This window comes from Pelophylax lessonae (genome assembly GCF_965119305.1).
Source record: "Pelophylax lessonae genome assembly, chromosome: 3".
Taxonomy (NCBI): Eukaryota; Metazoa; Chordata; class Amphibia; order Anura; family Ranidae; genus Pelophylax; species Pelophylax lessonae.
In genome coordinates, this window is record NC_138770.1 from 409173909 (window position 1) to 409192085 (window position 18177).

The 18177-nt window shown below is 40.4% G+C and overlaps 1 protein-coding gene across 2 annotated transcripts in view; it reads left to right on the forward strand.

Annotated features, from left to right (window-relative positions):
• Window positions 1-18177, forward strand: part of SLC35F1 (solute carrier family 35 member F1) — a 554611-nt gene that overhangs the window by 477504 nt on the left and 58930 nt on the right. Inside the window, exons 4-5 of one of the 2 annotated variants that reach the window (XM_082251908.1) lie at window positions 4330-4489; window positions 6344-6512. In XM_082251908.1, coding sequence (XP_082108034.1) covers window positions 4330-4489; window positions 6344-6512 — 329 coding nt within the window. Of the gene's footprint in view, window positions 1-4329; window positions 4490-6340; window positions 6513-18177 lie in introns of both variants that reach the window. The other variant, XM_082251907.1, reaches the window with a different exon arrangement.

Genomic DNA, 18177 nt, shown 5'->3' on the forward strand with positions numbered 1-18177 from the left:
GATTATACAAAATAGTGATCATGCTATGTTATCACAAGCCTTATGACATATCCTTTTTTATGTTTCCAAAAGGACAAGAAGAGAGGTAGACATATGAATGATGAGTTAAAAAAAGAGGCATAATGAAGAGTCGCTGCCCTGGAACAAGCATTTCAAGTTTTACTGGCTGCAGGCTTGTTCCAGGTCAGGTTCAAGATGACAGCCACGTAACCTGCATCTTTAAAAACTTAAAGTCTTGCAAAAATGTTTACGGACCATGCTCTCACTTTGAGTCCTGCTCTTTTCCTCCACCACCACAATAGTTTTCCGCGAGCATCCTATAGAAAATCAATCCTGCCGCTCCTCTTCACGGCAGCCAAGAGCTGTATCCCTCTTCTCTGGAAACACAAACTCCCATGGTAGCTATGTGGCTATGGAAAGTGGCAAGCATCAACGAAATGGAGGACCTTGTGGCTACTGACTGGGGCACTAGGGAGAGGTTCCTCAAAAGATGGTACTACTGGCATGAGTTTAGTTTTTCCGGAGAATACAAACACTTGGTGGCCTAGCTCGCTATCGGCGGACCGGGTGGCCATCTCCCCCTACTCCCTCCCCCCTTCTTTCTTCCTTTCTCTATTACTTCCCCCCTCTCTTGTTCCCCCTTCCCTCTTACTCTGTGGGTTCTTCCCAACTTCTAAACAAAAGAGGAAAAAAGGAAAAGAAGGGGTAAGAAATTCTTTCTATTTTTTCTTGTCTTTTTATCTCTCCCCATGGGCATACATACACCTGTTCCCTCTGGACGACTGCGGGGGGATCGGACCGCCCGGATTGTTTCTCAACACCTCCGTTCGCCGGCCATGTGATAGATGCCGGTGGGGGGTGAGACCTCTCCGGGGGCCTGTCTTCCTGTAGCAATTTTTTTTCTCTGACATTTTCTATACTGCCTATTACTATGTGGTCATATGTACTGCGATTGCTGGTATTCGCTCTGGAATTGTCCTCTGTCTGTATTTTTGTATATGGACCTGTACCGTTGCTCTTGCCTGTATTGTATGCCTTTTCCTCTCCTAATAAACATTGAATTTTTAAAAAAACTTAAAGTCTGTAGAAGCAGCAACCATATTTCTATTTATGGGCTCATATTGTTAGATATATTTAAATGTGAACTAGGGAAACCATTTATTAATAAAATGCTTCATTCTGTCTCAGACTGAATGCCAATTCTTCCACTGTAGATATATCAGGGGAGCAACATTCTTTGCAAAAAGGTTGTAAATACCGCAGTGAATTATACGTGATTTTTTTTTTATAACAACCAACTTTTTACTGTGCCATGGTGGAAAAAATATAAAGCTGGGTCAATCACATAAGAAGTGTTCTGAAATCACTTTTACTACTGTTTTCCAAAAACTTTTTTTTTTTTTTTTCTTTTTTTAAATTAAACAGATTTTTAGTTCTTGTGAAGACATGCCCAAGGTAGACAAAAAGAATTCAAGTTTGCTTGATGCAATTTTAGCTTGATGTAAATATCCTCATCTTATATCTGGAGGGTTGTTGGGAATACTGAAAATCCCTGTGGTGGCCTACGCAACATAGAGTGTTAACCGCAATCTTCCAGGTGCTTCCCCAGTGCACATTCACCGTCTTGCATTGAAAGTCTTGTATTTTTATGAATGACAAGGCATTCTCTAATTTGATTTGGTAGAGATGGTAGCTTCATCTGCCCCCTTCTCTGCATCTCATCCAGGCAGAGAAAAAAATACAAGGTCTTTGAATGGTGGTGGTGCCAAGCAAGTGACCTCCTGTGTTCAGTGTGCAGAGGGGAAGCCAATGGAGTAGCACTTGGAAGATCACAACTATCACTCTAAGTAGTTTGGAATACTACAGTGATTTTCAGCATCCTTAGCAGCCCTCCTGGTATTAGATATTGATTCTTACATCGAGCCAAACTGGATCAATATAGTTTTGAAAAAAAGATCATTCCTGGAGTTCTGCTTAAAAATCTTAGCATTTAGCTATTTTATGTGCATAATAATGTATTCAATCTAGTATAATTGCTACAAGCAAATCTCTACTTGTTATTGAACAGATAAATCAGAATGATGGGGTATGCACAGGGCAGCTGGTCTGGTTCAGAGGCAATAGATATGATAACATGGTGAGCAGCTGCTATTTTACAAATGAAGGAAAATGTTAAAGCTGTAGTTTATCAAAAAACATTCTGTGAATTATAGTGACATTACTTACCTGTATTAAGAGAATGTCTCACGTTGTGCATGCAGCTGGCTCCTGTAGGAATCTTCTATACAGAAATGTCAGTCCTCTTCCAGTCCTTGAACTTCCAGCACTGCAATGATTTTTTTTTTTTTTAAATCAGAGAAAATTTTTATTGAGAAACCTCACACCATTACAACAGATAAATGAACAGTTAACTTCAACAGTGAAATTTGTCTGTATCCCCACATAACGCCTTTCTTATTCCGGCAGTAAGAGACAAATAATCAATCCAAGTCATACGGCCCATAGAACACCATACATATAGAAAGAGCCTACCCCCACCCCATTGCCTCCAGGCAGTTATACTGATGCTGCCAACACTTCAATACATAGAGTTATGTTAACAAATGATCCATAATGAGGTCATTGGGGACCATTCCCGGGCAGTTCAACCAGATTTCCCATATTTTAGAAAACTTTTGCAGAGAGCCCCTATGTTGGTAAATAACCTTTTCCATGCGGAGAGTACTGCCCATCTGCTCCAGCCACATCCCATATGTAGGGGGGTCTGGTGCTATCCAATGTCGCAAGATAAGCAATCGGGCTTGAAACAGAGCTCGAGTGGCGGCCTCTCTCAAAAACCTATCCTCCACGACCTGGTCCAGGATGCCCAAAATGCATTGACGAGGGTCTCTAGGGATGTCCACCCCCAGGGCCCTATCAATGGCGGATATCACAGAGGACCAATATCTATGCAGCTTCAGGCATCTCCACATTAAGTGAATCAAGTCCCCCACCTCCCTCCGGCATCAGCCACAGAGGTCGTCTGCACAGAGGCCCATGGCATGAAGTTTCAAGGGAGTATGATGGACTCTAAGTAGGATGTAAAGCTGGGAAACCTGGTGAGATACATTCAGGGAACAGGTGCACACCGCCTCCAAAGCCTCCTCCCACTGCTCACCCGGGATCTCCCCCACATCAGAGCTCCATTGGTCACAAGCCCTGCCAGGGTATTTTTTCTAAAAATGTACCCAGTAGTGAGGCATAGCAACTGGATATGAACCATTTGGTGTCGGTGAACTGCTGCATAAGGGAGAAAACAGGGGTAGGTGACAGGTGTGGCTGCCCCAAGGCGGCCTGTGCCCGCACAGCATGTTGCAATTGTACATAATAGAACCGCATAGTAATTTAAAAACGGTCCTGTAGTTGCTCAAAGGGCAACAGGGACCCTCCCCGTAAAATATGCATTAGGTGGGTCACTCCCAGCGCTACAATGATTTTTAACTTCAGTTTTTTTGGCAAAACTGCAGTGAAGATGGTCTGACAGGGACTCACCGCCTTCTCCACTGGGAAAATATTTTTCAATGATAACACAGCATGGGTCATGATCTGTGAATGGGGGAGAGGCTCATGTCATTCATCCCAATCTCCCCCATTCACAGATCATGTTACATGCAGTGTGTTCCCATTGAAAGCATTGCCCCCACACCTGACACCTGTAGCATTTTTTATTTCCAATCACTTACTGTCTCTGTGATAATGGTCACCAAAACAAATAGGGTAAAAATATTTAGCATGAAACGGACAGCAGATTTGGTATATTTCACTGTCAAAATTCTGATTTCTTTGCAATTTCTTTGTTTAAAGTTAATTTTGGACTCCTTTATAAATTTGGTCTGGCACTCCTTTTGGATTAAGCTCTGAGTTATGCTCCTAGGTGCCCTTTTCAGGGTAGTCCTGGTTGCATGTGAGCCAACTAATCAGAGCCAGTGAGCTTTTCAATGAATTGTCCTTCCCTTTACTACTCTGTATCAACAAGTATTGAAGGCGTCTCTTGGATTTGCCCCCTTGAAGCAATAAAACCTGACAAGGGTTCTAGGTTTTCCTGAATATACAAAACTATGAAAATTATTTTGGATCCACATTACTTTAGCTGCTTCTACTGCATAATTACATTTACTTGAATATCACATATTGTTGGCACAGAATTCTCACAACAATGTACACAATATCCCTTTGAATATGACAATTTTTTGTCTGGCTGACATTAAAACTGATTGTAAAATGTTACAAAAAGTTAAGCAGTCTGGTTTGTTGAACACAATAATAATTGAACCTTTCTTCTCTTTTCAGTTACTAAATTGTTTTATTATCCCCGTGGTCATATTACTATCCTGGTTTTTCTTGCTGGTCCGATATAAGGTCTTGCATTTCATTGGTGCTGTAGCGTGTATCCTAGGAATTGGATGTATGGCAGGGGCTGATGTTTTAATGGGAAGACAGCAAAAGGAGGGTAAGTTATTTTTCTAATGTACAATTTTTTCATGAGACAGATATTTTTAGAAAGGGCTGTACACTGTTACTTTTCATTCAGATTGTGATTAAGTATTGTAGAAGCTTGTAGAGTAATGTTTGCACACAGTCATACTGTCACCCAAACTGTATTTTCAATATCATTGTATTATACTTTATATTTAGAAAAATGTCTGCAGCATCCTGCAGTTGGCCTTACGCTAAAGGGAACTCTATTGCTGTTTATTTATGCCAGATTGATGGAAAATGGGGATATTGGGCTCCATTCGCAAAGCGGTATCTTACCACATCCGAGTATGCAGTATGATATCTCACTGCTATTTTCAAAATGTTTTTTTGGCTTTCACTCAAAAACACTACTAAAATACAGCATGAGTTATTTTATAAAGTCATGTGGTATTTTAGTAGTGAGTCTGTGGTAATTTACCACCGGTGGTAGCCGGCATCCTTAACAACCAGTAACTGTTAATCAGTCCTAAATGACTGATGAGTCTTCAGCTGTCAGTGGGTTTTTCTCTGACAGCAAAATGTAAAAATAAAAATGCTTGCAATGAAAAATTAAGAAGAAAAACAGCATGGGGTCCCCCTTCGGGTCTGGTATGGATTTTGAGGTGAACCCCCATGCCAAAATTTCACACAAAAAAGGCATGATGAGGTCCCCCCCAAAATCCATGCAAGACCCTTTTCCAGGCATGCATCCCAGCAGGTCAGGAAAGGGGGAGGATGAGTAAGTTCCCCCCTTCTCTTGAACCATACCAAGCCAAATGCCCTCAACATGGGGGGGGGTGCTTTGATGGACAAGGGTCTCCTACCCACAACCCTGGCCAGTGGTTGTGGGGGTCTGGGGTGGGGGCTTAATCGAAATCTGGAATCCCCCTTTAAAAAGGGACCCCATATCCTGGCCCCCCATGTGAATGAGCATAGGGTAGTACCTCTATTCATTCACCTAAAAAAAAAGTGTAGTTTTAAAAAAAGACAGTTTTTGACAAGTCCTGTATTTAAAAAACAAAAATAGAAAAAAAATGTCCGCCCGGTGTAAATTCATTCTTAATCACGATGCCTGCCGTCATCGCCGACCCGGAAAAAACATACCCCATACTAATTAACAAGGGGGGGGGCGGGATCAGATACCCATAAGTTCCCCTCCCACCGGCCAGGGTTGTTAAGGATGCTGGCAGCTGTCAGTTCCTTAAATACCGCATTCTGTTACAACAACTTATTTACCATATACATTTATTTTCGTTTTGTGAATTGACTTTCACTTTTGTTTTATGTGGTATTTACTGAGCTTTTTTGCTTTATGCTGTAAATACCTCATAAAGCAATAGTGAAATTCTGGTGGTCAGTGCTGAACTGGCTGAATTTTGAGCTATGTATGGTTGGCCTTGTGTGCTTGAGGTGGTATCTCACTGGGGGGTGGCCAATGGGATTTCACTTGGATTAGACCAGTGTGTGTGTACTGGAGGTGGGATTTCACTGAGGAAAGACCTATGTGTGTGCTGGGTGTGGGATTTCACTGAAGTTAGACCAATGTGTGGGCTGGAGGTGGGATCCTACTGAGGAAAGATCAATGTGTGTGTACTGGGGGTGGGATTTCTCTGCAGAATGACTAAAGTGTGTGCTGGAGGTGTGATTTCACTGGGGAAAAATCATTGTGTGTGATAGAGGTGGGATGTCACAGGGGAAGGACAAGTAAAAGACAGATTCGCCCAGTGGCCAAGTGAAAGTAGAGTTTAGGCATTCTATTATATAGGATAACAATGTACTAAGTATTAATAATTACATATATTGATATTATGTTTTTTTTGAGTCTTGTTTTCTGTTTTGTTAGTAGACTTTTACCCGGGAGACAGTAAACTCATTGGGGATGTTCTGGTTCTTGGAGGTGCTACTCTATATGGTATTTCTAGCGTATGCCAGGAATATATTGTTAGAAACCTCAGCCGAATTGAATTATTGGGCATGATTGGACTTTTTGGATCTTTCTTCAGTGGCATACAACTGTAAGTACATACACTAATGAAAGAATACTGTTTTTTTATTAAATAGGACTGACCAATCAGACTAAGGTCCCATGCCTGTCTCTGGAACCCATCCCTGTAGTAGATGAGTCCTAAGTAGGACCTTAGTTGTATACAGTGATTGGTAGACTGAAATATTAGGCTAAACATATATTTGTTCAAACAGAGATTTGCAGGTGGAGCTGTAGGACAATTTTAAATAAATATAGCGTGTGGTGGGTGATCCTCTGCGTTAATATGCTGAAGGATTACAATCGCGTGATATTTCCAGTTTTGCTCAAAATCTGCTTTTAAACTGAAGACTTTTTTTAGTGGCCAAATTGCATTATTTACTGTATTTTACCTCAATAATAAACCTACAGGAATTATGCAACTGAGAAACCAAAGTATTGTTTAAAAGCTGTGCTTATGACCTCTTTATGTTCGCTATCAATACAATTACATCTAATGTGGGCAGGCAGTGTGGTGACTACCTTATAGTGACATATACCGAGCAGGGTAGACACATATATCAGAACATTGCCACACAGGTGAAGACTGGCCATCACTGATTTGTTTAAATTCCAAGGAACTTGAGTGTTACGATGATCCCTGGACACTAGATTGCTATGCAAAGAGCATTATGTATAGCTTAGTCGCGAAACTTTTTTTTTTGTGCAAGCAATTATGTCAGAAAGTGTTAAATCATCAGTTAAAAATATTGTTATGAAGGCACCCGTGATTTATGTAGAAGACCCTTGTTTGGATTCATGTATTTTACTCTTTAAATAACATAAATTGCACTGCAGCGGCTAGCTTTGCTAGACACATTTAAACTATATCTAATAAAGTTAATGCCATAACTGATGTGATATATCACTATTTTAAGGGAGAGGTAAAGCTGAAGTTTATTCTGCTTTTGTTCTGTCTCCCCTGTCACAACCCAACCACCCAAAGCAACATGCTAATGAATTTTGGTAATAAAGCCTGTTTACATTACATACTTTATTTTAGACCCAGTGATGATATAATAACCAAGGGAACTTAGCCCTTGGGAATCCTGAGGCAGGGTTTTGGAAGGAGTTTTGCAAACATCACAATGCCTTGGTTGACTGACGTCAGTCTGGAGAATGTGCACCTCTAGGAAGCCTATATTTGCATGCAGACTGCCCTAGGTAACACCTACATGTGATGCTTAGCCTACATAATTAAAAGAACTGAAATCCAATGAATGAAGTGGATGTGCTAGGAAAATTGGGGCTGGGAAGGACAGGGCTAAATTAACTAAAAATTAAGTAATCCCTATCTGACTTTCTGCAGCTTCCAATGCACATTGTAAGAAGTTCAGTGTGTAGTAAATCATAGTAAGTAATTATAGTATAGAAGAGTCTGTACAACTGTGCAAGGTGGGGTTGGAGTTCATCTTTAAAGGATAAGTTCACTGAAAAAAATAAAAATAAATGCACATTTTTTGTAGGGAAAAAATGTGCATTTATTCTTTTTCTTAGGAGCCTGCAGGGCATTGCACCCACGATCAGCAGATCTTGGGTGCAATGTCAGGCTCCTGCAGATTCTCAGTCAGCTGTATGCCTGTGACATCCCGTGCAGTTACTGAAGTGCAGGAAGAGAAATTAACTAAGAGAGCGCCCACCACCACCCTCGCAGTTCATTGAGAATTACAAACTGTCTGCCCCGGTGGCTGACGGTACATGTAGTTTATACAATTACAGAACTCTGTGAGTGAATGACACTGCTTTGTTGGTATTGTGGCAGCAATTAAGGGGGGGAGCATCCGCTGCTTTAATAATGTGTTACATGTTACACCCTAAATATGAGTGTTACATGTAACACATAGGTGAACTTATCCTTTAAAGAGAAACTATAGTGTAATTTTAGCATGTAAATAGTTCAAATTTTACAGTTTGCCTGAGAATGATTTTTGTTTTGGCTTCCATTTTACTTCTGGGCCATGTGGTCAGAAAAGATCAATGCTGAACCTTAAAGATTAAATCAATTAACACGTAAACTAAATAATAAATGTATTCAGTAAATCCTCATAGGTCTGAACAGTAAAGAGGGAGGAAAAAAAATCTGGAAAAAAAAAAAAGGAAAATGTAGGGTGCTCTGAGACTTCTATCAGACACCACTACCTATACCAAAATAAGTGCAGACCCGTTACCTTTGTTTACGTCTAAGGCCACTATTCTTGTCACCCAGGACCTTAAAGATCATATAATCACTCAGCAAGAAGCCTCTTTTTTTGGTCAGAGATTTCCACTACACTCCCTACTTTTACCACTTACCAAAGTTCCATAAGAACTCCATTAACGCTCCAGGACGACCCATGGAGAATATCACCAGTGGGTTTTCCCAATATATAGATCAGTTCCTTCAACCAATCACCCAGTCCTTGCAATCATATATTAGAGACGGTACACATTTACTAGAACTTCTCTCCCCTTATATCTGGGAACCTTCTAATCTATGGGTCTCTCTAGATGTTCAGTTTTTATACACGTCCATACCTCACGATGTTGGACTTTGTGTTATACAATCCTTTTAATGTGAGGATCCCATGCTCAGTCCCAGACAGACCTTTTTTAATTTTAGAGGCTACGTCATTCTGCCTCACTCATAACTATTTCAAATTCAATGTCGATTTCTATCTACAGGTCACTGGTACTTCCATGGGAGCTAATTTTGCCCTGTCTTAGGCCAATCTTACCATGGGTTTATGGGAGTCCTCACACATTTGGCAAAACAACCCCCTTTCATCCAACATCATGTTTTACGGCAGGTATATTGACAATGCCATTATCATCTGGGATGCCAGTGATTCCTTGGTCTCAGAATTTTCAGCGCACTGCAATGGTAACGGTATGGATCTGTCCTTTACGACAGTTTCCCACATATGGACAGAGACAATTTGGCTTTTCTCGACCTGGAATTATACCATGTTGGAAACCAAATCCATCCAAAAAATTATACCAAGCCAACAGCAAAGAATTCTTTCCTTCATTATAAAAGCTGTCACCATCCTCAATGGCTTGACAACATCCCTAAAAGTCAATGCTGTTGCCCTAAAAATAATTGCACCAGAGCAACAGATTACCATATCCAGAGTGAGATCCTAAAAGATAAATTTCTTGAAAAAGATTTCCCTACTGATATTGTTGAAACAGCATTTCTACCAATGATTCCCCTCTGCTGGCTGGATCGGGATTCCTTTCACTGGATTTGTTTTTATCTATGAGCCTTTCTTCTACATCCATTTTGTAAGTGTGTTTTAATAGCCTAATAAATTGTGTGGTGATACTGCACTAAGAGGCGCCTCCTTTTCTCTCTAGAAAAAATAATCTGTGTGCTGCACTACTAAGCCTGGCTATAGAAGATTGCGTTTTTTTTTTTTTTTTTCAACCTGTGGGTTGAATGAAAAAAAAAACTGGCCCAATTCCTCCATCCACACAATCTATAGGCATGAGATGATTGATCTTGCCAGACTAGGTGATAATCTTATGTGTTTGGGAGGTAGTAGCCTCCACTCAGCAGACCAGCAGATCTGATCATAGGTTTGAAATCCTTGTCTTAGACTGGGTACACAGAGTTCGTTTTTTTTTTTTTTTTGGTTCAATCAGCAGAACACATAAATGCCTTCATCCAGACAAGGGAGGTTGATGCAATAATCTCCCCCTCTGTGCTATTGTATTCTGACAGCAGTACACTTGTGCTGTCAGAATACACTGATCAGTGCTTCAGCCAATTGGCTGCAGACTGCTGATCCAAGCAGGTTTTCCAGCAGGACCATGCAACAGAAGCCAATCTAATGCTTGGCTTCTGTTGAACCAGGAGGGCTATCAGAAGGAGGGCTACGATCAGAAGTCAGCTGGCCCCTGCTGAACCAGCCAAAATTCAATCTGTTTACAGTATATCTAGCTTTAGAGTGACTAGCCATGCTTCTTTTTATCCTGCTGTGCACTGGCTGGTGGGAGGAGTCAGGTGAAGCCAGGACATACCTGAAATAATGCCTACAAGAACAGTGATTGACATTTTGCAGACATCATGTCAATACACACAGAGTTACCTAAATGTTAACAGTAGAAGACAGTAAACTAAAAGCTATGTGTTACATGTAAAGAAAGAAAGGGTTATAACAGTGCAGCTATTGACATAGACATGTCAAAAGTGTCTAATGTAGATAGGAATACTTTGTTGGAAGACAAACCTCATCAAATTCATGACATTAAATCCCAATGGTCTTTTTTAACTTCCTTTTCCATCCAACATAAACAAATTAAGAACATCCTAAACAAACATTGGGATGTTCTTAAAAATTATCAGATTCTGTGCCCTACCCTTCCCGAACGCGCAAGAGTGGTTTATAGGGGTGCACCCTCACTGCAAGGTAGGGTTGCACCAAACGTAATAGACCCCCCAATAAAAACTATTTTTTTTCATGATTTAAAGGGCTATTACCCCTGTGGCAGGTGAAATGAATGTCATCACAACACTTGTGGCAGGAAAAAATCTGATACATTTGAATCTACTGTAACCAATCAGAGATATCAAATTAAACAATTTTCCACTTGCGCTACTAAAAAAAATTGTCTATCTGCTTACATGTCCATGCAAAAAACAGTATGCAGGACGTACTATACGCCCCTTTTCTGTGCGAGTCAATGAACACATAGCTAATATTAAGAAAGGCCGGACTAACCATGGTGTCCCTAAACACTACCTTCGTTATCATAACAAGGACCCCACTGGCACACAATTTCTTGTTATAGATAAATATACGCCCCAATGGAGGGGTGGTTCTGCTAATTAGAGGTGTTTCACATTTAGAAACTTTTTGGATCTATGAGCTCAGATCCTATTGGCCATATGGCATGAATGTCGAGTGGGACATCAATACCTTCATCTATAGGGCATGAGCTCATGGAAAGGGGGGTGAGAACTCCTTCTCTTTTCCTCTTTTTTTGAATATATATTTATTTCATAAATTGGATTATGTATTCTAACCATTGATTGGTATTATTTTTCATTTATATATATTTTTTACAATATTTTTTTATGTATTGGTTGTTACTATTATTTCTTTTTACTACATATGGTCTGCAAATGAACGTATTGATTTGGTACAAATATAGTACATTGAATTGGAGGTGGATTGTTGAGTTTTGGTGAGTGCTTTTTTGTACCCACTCTAGTTCCACATCATTTAACTTTTAATTGCTCTGGTAACTCCTTTTATCACTCGTGTCTTTAAATAAGACAAATAGTAATGTAACGCATTTGATGTGGATCAATATGTTTTCGAGCGGTGCTTCGCTTTTTATGCCACGGGCTTTAGACTGCAACTAGTTTGTGGGTCAGACCGAGGTGTGAAGTGCGGACACTGTGCTTTAGAACTACATCATGGCCACTAGCCAGACCGAGACGTGGAACGCATAGTACCGCGCATGCGCACTTTACTCACGGTATCACGAGATTTCGTTTTGGGACTGTATAGCTCAATGCAAAATAGAGGCTTGGTTCACAAGGCAGTTCCCTGTAGGTATAGTCATTACCTGCAGTGAAAGGAGGCTTGGAACGCATACCGCACGCCATGACAGACCAACTTCCTGTTCGATGGTAAGATCAATTGATTGAACAATGTGGGGCCAATTTAAGGATATTACACTGCCTATTATATATATATATATATATATATATATATATATATATATATATATATATATATATATATGCGCAATGGATGGACACACACTCATACCCCAGATGATGTCCGTGTGAATGAAACGCGCCGGGATGTGCTGAGTTTGCTCCATGATATTGCACCTTTTGGATACTATCTGTGATCACACTATTTGCACTTGAGTCTCTTGTAAACTGCAGAGAGAATTTAAGTTTTCTACTTTTAAATAAAGTCCTTTTTTGATGATTTTACCCTATGAGGAGACTTTTTGTTTTCTATGGGTATCCGAGTTCCTATATGCATAGTGAAGATTTGATGTGACAAAGGAGACATTAACAATCATCCGGAGATCATTGTGTCATCACGGTTTTATTACCTTTTGCTTGAATGACTCTTTGCTGCTGGCATTGGAGTCCATTAACTCTGATAAGCTCTCCCGTCTCTCCCCTGCGGTGATGGTCGCACCTTTTGGCAATCTTCCATTCTGAACATGGAATGCCCCTTTTTGGATATGGATTCTATCTCTTATTTGAACACATATCATTCACATTGTTAAGGACTTTTACCCTTTTTATTTACAATTTGTGCTCCTTTATTGTGTTAGATAGAGGTTGCTTGTTTGCACATTTGTCACTTTGCACTTTATTTGGCTTTGCACAGTCACTTACAGAGTAAACACTGTATGTTTATATGTAACACTATATATGTCAGATTAATTCATGTATTATTTTGCATATGTTTGTAGCGCGGGACTTTTCTCTTTTCTTGCTTTGCACAATATTGTTGTATTGTACTGCCAGCAGCTGTTCTGCATGACAGTAGTGCAGTCGTTTTTTACATAAAGTATGTGCTACATGTGTTTGTAATTATGATCACACTGCAGAATGTATGACAGTAGGCTCCCCTGGAAAGTGTGCATATACAGATCTACTGACAAATGATCTTTGCCAAGCATCCAAGCAGCCGTTTACATTTCCTGAATGGTGCGAAAAAATATTTAACAGTTACACACTGGATTTATTTTCAAGCACACAAGGAACTTTTTTATGGGACTTTTTAATTACCTTTTTTCTTCCATTCTTTGGAGGTGCACCTATTAACACATACCACAGTGTATTTGTCTTTTAATAATGTTGTTACACAGGTGATTATCACATCTTTATGAACATTGTTTATACGGTATCTCACATAAGTGAGTACACCCCTTACATTTTTGTAAATATTTTATTATATCTTTTCATGTGACAACAAGTAGTGAGTGTACAGCTTGTATAACAGTGTAAATTTGCTGTCCCCTCAAAATAACTCAACACACCGTCATAATTGTCTAAACCGCTGGCAACAAAAGTTAGTACACTCCTAAGTCAAAATGTCCAAATTGGGCACAATTAGCCATTTTCCCTCCCCGGCGTCATGTGACTCATTAGTGTTACAAGGTCTCAGTTGTGAATGGGGAGCAGGTGTGTTAAATTTGATGTTATCACTCTCACTCTCTCATACTGGTCACTGGAAGTTCAACATGGCACCTCATGGCAAAGAACTCTCAGAGGATCTGAAAAAAAAGAATTGTTGCTCTACATAAAGATGGCCTAGGCTATTGCCATGACCCTGAAACTGACCTTCAGCATGGTGACCAGGACCATACATAGGTTTAACAGGACAGGTTCCACTCAGAACAGGCCTCGCTATGGTTGACCAAAGAAGTTGAGTGCACGTACTCATCATCATATCCAGAGGTTGTCTTTGGGAAATAGACATATGAGTGCTGCCAGCATTACTGCAGAGGTTGAATGGGTGGGAGATCAGCCTGTCAGTGCTCAGACCATACGCCGCACACTGCATCAAATTGGTCTGCATGGCTGTCATCCCGGAAGGAAGCCTCTTCTAAAGATGATGCACAAGAAAGCCTGCAAACAGTTTGCTGAAGACAAGCAGACTAAGGACATGGACTACTGGAACCATGTCCTGTGGTCTGATGAGACCAAGGTAAACTTATTTGGTTCAGATGGTATCAAGCGTGTATGGCGGCAACCAGGTGAGGAGTAAAAAGACAAGTGTGTCCTGCCTACAGTCAAGCATTGTGGTGGGAATGTCATGGTCTGTGGCTGCATGAGTGCTGCCGCCATTGGGGAGCTACAGTTCATTGAGGGAACCATGAATGCCAGTATGTACTGTGACATACTGAAGCAGAGCATGATCCCCTCCCTTCGGATACTGGGCCACAGGGCAGTATTCCAACATGATAACAACCCCAAACACACCTCCAAGATGACCACTGCCTTGCTAAAGAAGCTTAAGGTAAAGGTGATGGACTGGCCAAGCATGTCTCCAGACCTAAACCCTATTGAGCATCTGTGGAGCATCCCCATATGGAAGGTGGAGGAGCGCAAGGTCTCTAACATCCATCAGCTCCGTGATGTCATCATGGAGGAGTGGAAGAGGACTCCAGTGGCAACCTGTGAAGCTCTGGTGAACTCCTTGCCCAAAAGGGTTAAGGCAGTGCTGGAAAATAAAGGTGGCCATACAAAATATTGACACTTTGGGTCCAATTTAGACATTTTTACTTAGGGGTGTAATCACTTTTGTTGTCAGCTGTTTTGGCATTGATGGCTGTTTGTTGAGTTATTTTGAGGGGACAGCAAATTTACACTGTTATACAAGCTATACACTCACTATTTTACATTGTAGCAAAGTGTAATTTCTTCAGTGTTGTCACATGAAAAGATATAATAAAATATTTACAAAAATGTGAGGGGTGTACTCACTTTTGTGAGATACTATATATAATATTCAATAATAACCGATTATTTCAGATTATAAAGAGATTGATTTAGCTATACCATTTCTCTGTGATAAAAAATATTCTTTAACCTAAGTTTATATTGTCTTATAACACCTCTCATATGTCAGGAGGGTAAAAAGGCAATGACAGGGAGGAGAAGAATCTTTCACTATATTTAATGCACTGTTGACACAAGTATGATAAATGTCTTTCAAAGTAGGAAGATGACTCCCAATGATTCTTTGAGCCACTGTAAAACTTCTTTGAAGGGATTTTTTTTCTTTAGCTGTACTACTGCCATACCAAACTGTGATGGCATAAATAAGCACACTCTCTATTGCACAGCGGTAGAAAGACACGCTAACCATTTCTTCTGTGTCTTTTTCAAGATTCACAAAAAGGACAGTCATTTATGTGCTTTTAAATTACTACTGCTCTGTTCATTTTCCAAGTGGCATCATCCGAAATATGAATGCCAAGATATTAAAAGGCAGAAACTTTCACCACAGGCTCTCCATTAATTAAAAGTGACTCTATTGGATACCATCAATTCCTCCTAAAATCCAAAACAAATTCTTTTGTCTTCTGTATAAAAGGCTAAGTACAGCCAAAATAAAACACAGAAAAATCACTACAGGAGACATAACGTACAGTCAGTAGAATGTGTACCTTGTGCTGATGCCTCTTTTATTATCCTCTGCCTATGCTCTCCACTACCATATTCTTCTGGTGCGGCAGGGGTTAATAGAACTAAGGTACTGTCACAGGCTCTCATCCAGAGTGCACAACTATTTCCACCGATATATATCAGGGGCCGATATGCACTTTCCCCGATATATTGGAATCCGCCCCTGAGGTTACCGATATTGCCGATATTTTGGGAAAGTGCTATACCGGAGTGATGCCTGCAGCTAGAGGTATCACCCCTGTACCAGCATCCATAGCCAACTGTCGGCTGTCTTGTAATGACAACCGATGTGGCTGAGAAGCCGCTCGGCTGTCATTACAAGGAGCGGGAGGGGATGACCTGGGCATCCTACCTGCATGTCCGCCGAACAGAAGACCCGATCAAAGCCGCATTTGGCTTTGATCAGGTCTCCATGTACACAACCTGTGAAGTGATGTCATGACATCACTTCCTGGTACTCGGCGCCACATTCAAAAAACTGACAGCATTCAAAACAGCCAAACTTGGTGTTTTGAATGCTTTTCAGTGCAGAGGAGGGGTTTGGGGTCTTTTAGACCCCCAGATCCCTCCTCAACAGTACCTGGGAAAAAAAATTAAAACATTTTTTTACATGCCCGAAAATATCGGCCGATACCAATATCTGATGACCAAAATATCGGTATCGGCATTAAAAAAAAGATAACGGTCGATCACTACAAGAAACACATCCTGCTGCCTAGAAGTTATGCTGATTTTTGTTTTTTATTTTGACTGCATTTAGGGCTCTTTCACACATGGAGTCTCCGTTTTTCTCAGTGGGGGATTGATCCGCCGATCCCCCGCTGAGCAGGAGGAGGACAGCTGTTCTCCATGCTGTGTGCAGAGACACAGCTGTCAGGTCCCCATGCATCTCTATGGGGGGAATCGGATGGGAACGGACCGTCTGTACGTTCTTATCCGATCCGATCCGCTGGACAGATGGAAAATAGGGTTTCCATCCAGAAAACTTCAACTATTAAGGTTTTATACATTTATGCCACATCAATGCAAACTTTGTATAATATACTATTTGAGCGTGCTCCTATACACTCTCTGTTCAGTTTACCATTAACTATGAAAATTTCCAGTCCTCGGCAATGATCGGCTTTTTCTTGATTTTCCTTGATTTATTTTCGATCAATCTGGACTTGGGACCGACTTCCGACGAGATTAGACACATTGCGCTCATGGAGCATGCATATATCGGCATGTGTGTGTTTTTTGGATCAATATTGGTCTTTTTAACTATTTTCTAGATGACCCTAAAATACATATATACACCACATTCAGTGTCCTGTGTATCTTGACATATGTCTACTTTTTTGACACTGGCATGTATATGGGTATATTCATATTTACATTTTTAAGGAAAACCGTATTTATATATTATATATTCCCATACCTTTCACTTTTATTCATTCATTTTTTCATCATACCATATTATTCACATTCATTTCTCATTCTCATTTTTATCTTTATTTTTACCTTTATTTTTCATTTTATGTTCATTCACGATCACATCACATCATTTCACTTTATTTTATTTCACTCAATGAATTCTTTCACCATTTGTCTACACTATAGTACACTTAACAAATATATACTACATGTATAATTTTTTACATACATGATAGGAAAGATTTTTTCCTTTATTATACACATGGTTTTGTACAACCTCTTCTTAATGCATAGAGATGTTGCTTCACTTATATGTATTTCAGTATTTTGGTGGTCCGATATTCATTTTTTCTTTTTTGTACACTCTGCCGTTATGCAGCTCCATTTTGCGATATTATATGATTTTATTTTCACACACATTTGTTGTTTACCGCTTCAAATGTGTATATCATTTTAAAAGTTTTGTTTCATACTCCTTAGTGAGGTTTCTATGTGTCACTGATTGTCCCAGCTGTTTGATCGCGGATTGATCGGCTCCTCTTGCAAGATTCACTAATCAAATGGTACAAACCTGTGAGGGATCACACCAATCAACTTTTGTTTGTCTACCTATTAATATCAGCCGATCTCCGCCATCCTTCAGTGTGGTTATGAGTAAGCGGCTGTTCGTGCCGTGAAACGCGTCAACCTCTTGGACACGTCTGTTCAGTTTCGGAGACTCAGGAGAAACTGTACTTTGTTGCAGGACTTCCTTGAGGAGGCCAAGGTACTAAAAGAACGATTCCTGGACAGAGGTTATGGATCAGATGAACTTGACTCCGCCATTCGTGCCACTGCAGAGATGGATAGGAGTCTAATCTTGTACCCTGAGAGGGAGGTTTTACCTATTAACGGGCCAGTGGGGGAGACAACTAGGTTTTCACCTCGTTTTTCCTTTTTTACGTCCTATTCTTCTCACCATTTTTTGGTGAAAAGAATTTTGACCAAACATTGGGGCATTTTGAAGAGTGACAGGGTTCTGGGTTCTTTGATTCCAGACCAGCCCCCGGTTGTCTTTAGGGGTGCCCCCCCATTAAGGTTAAGGTTA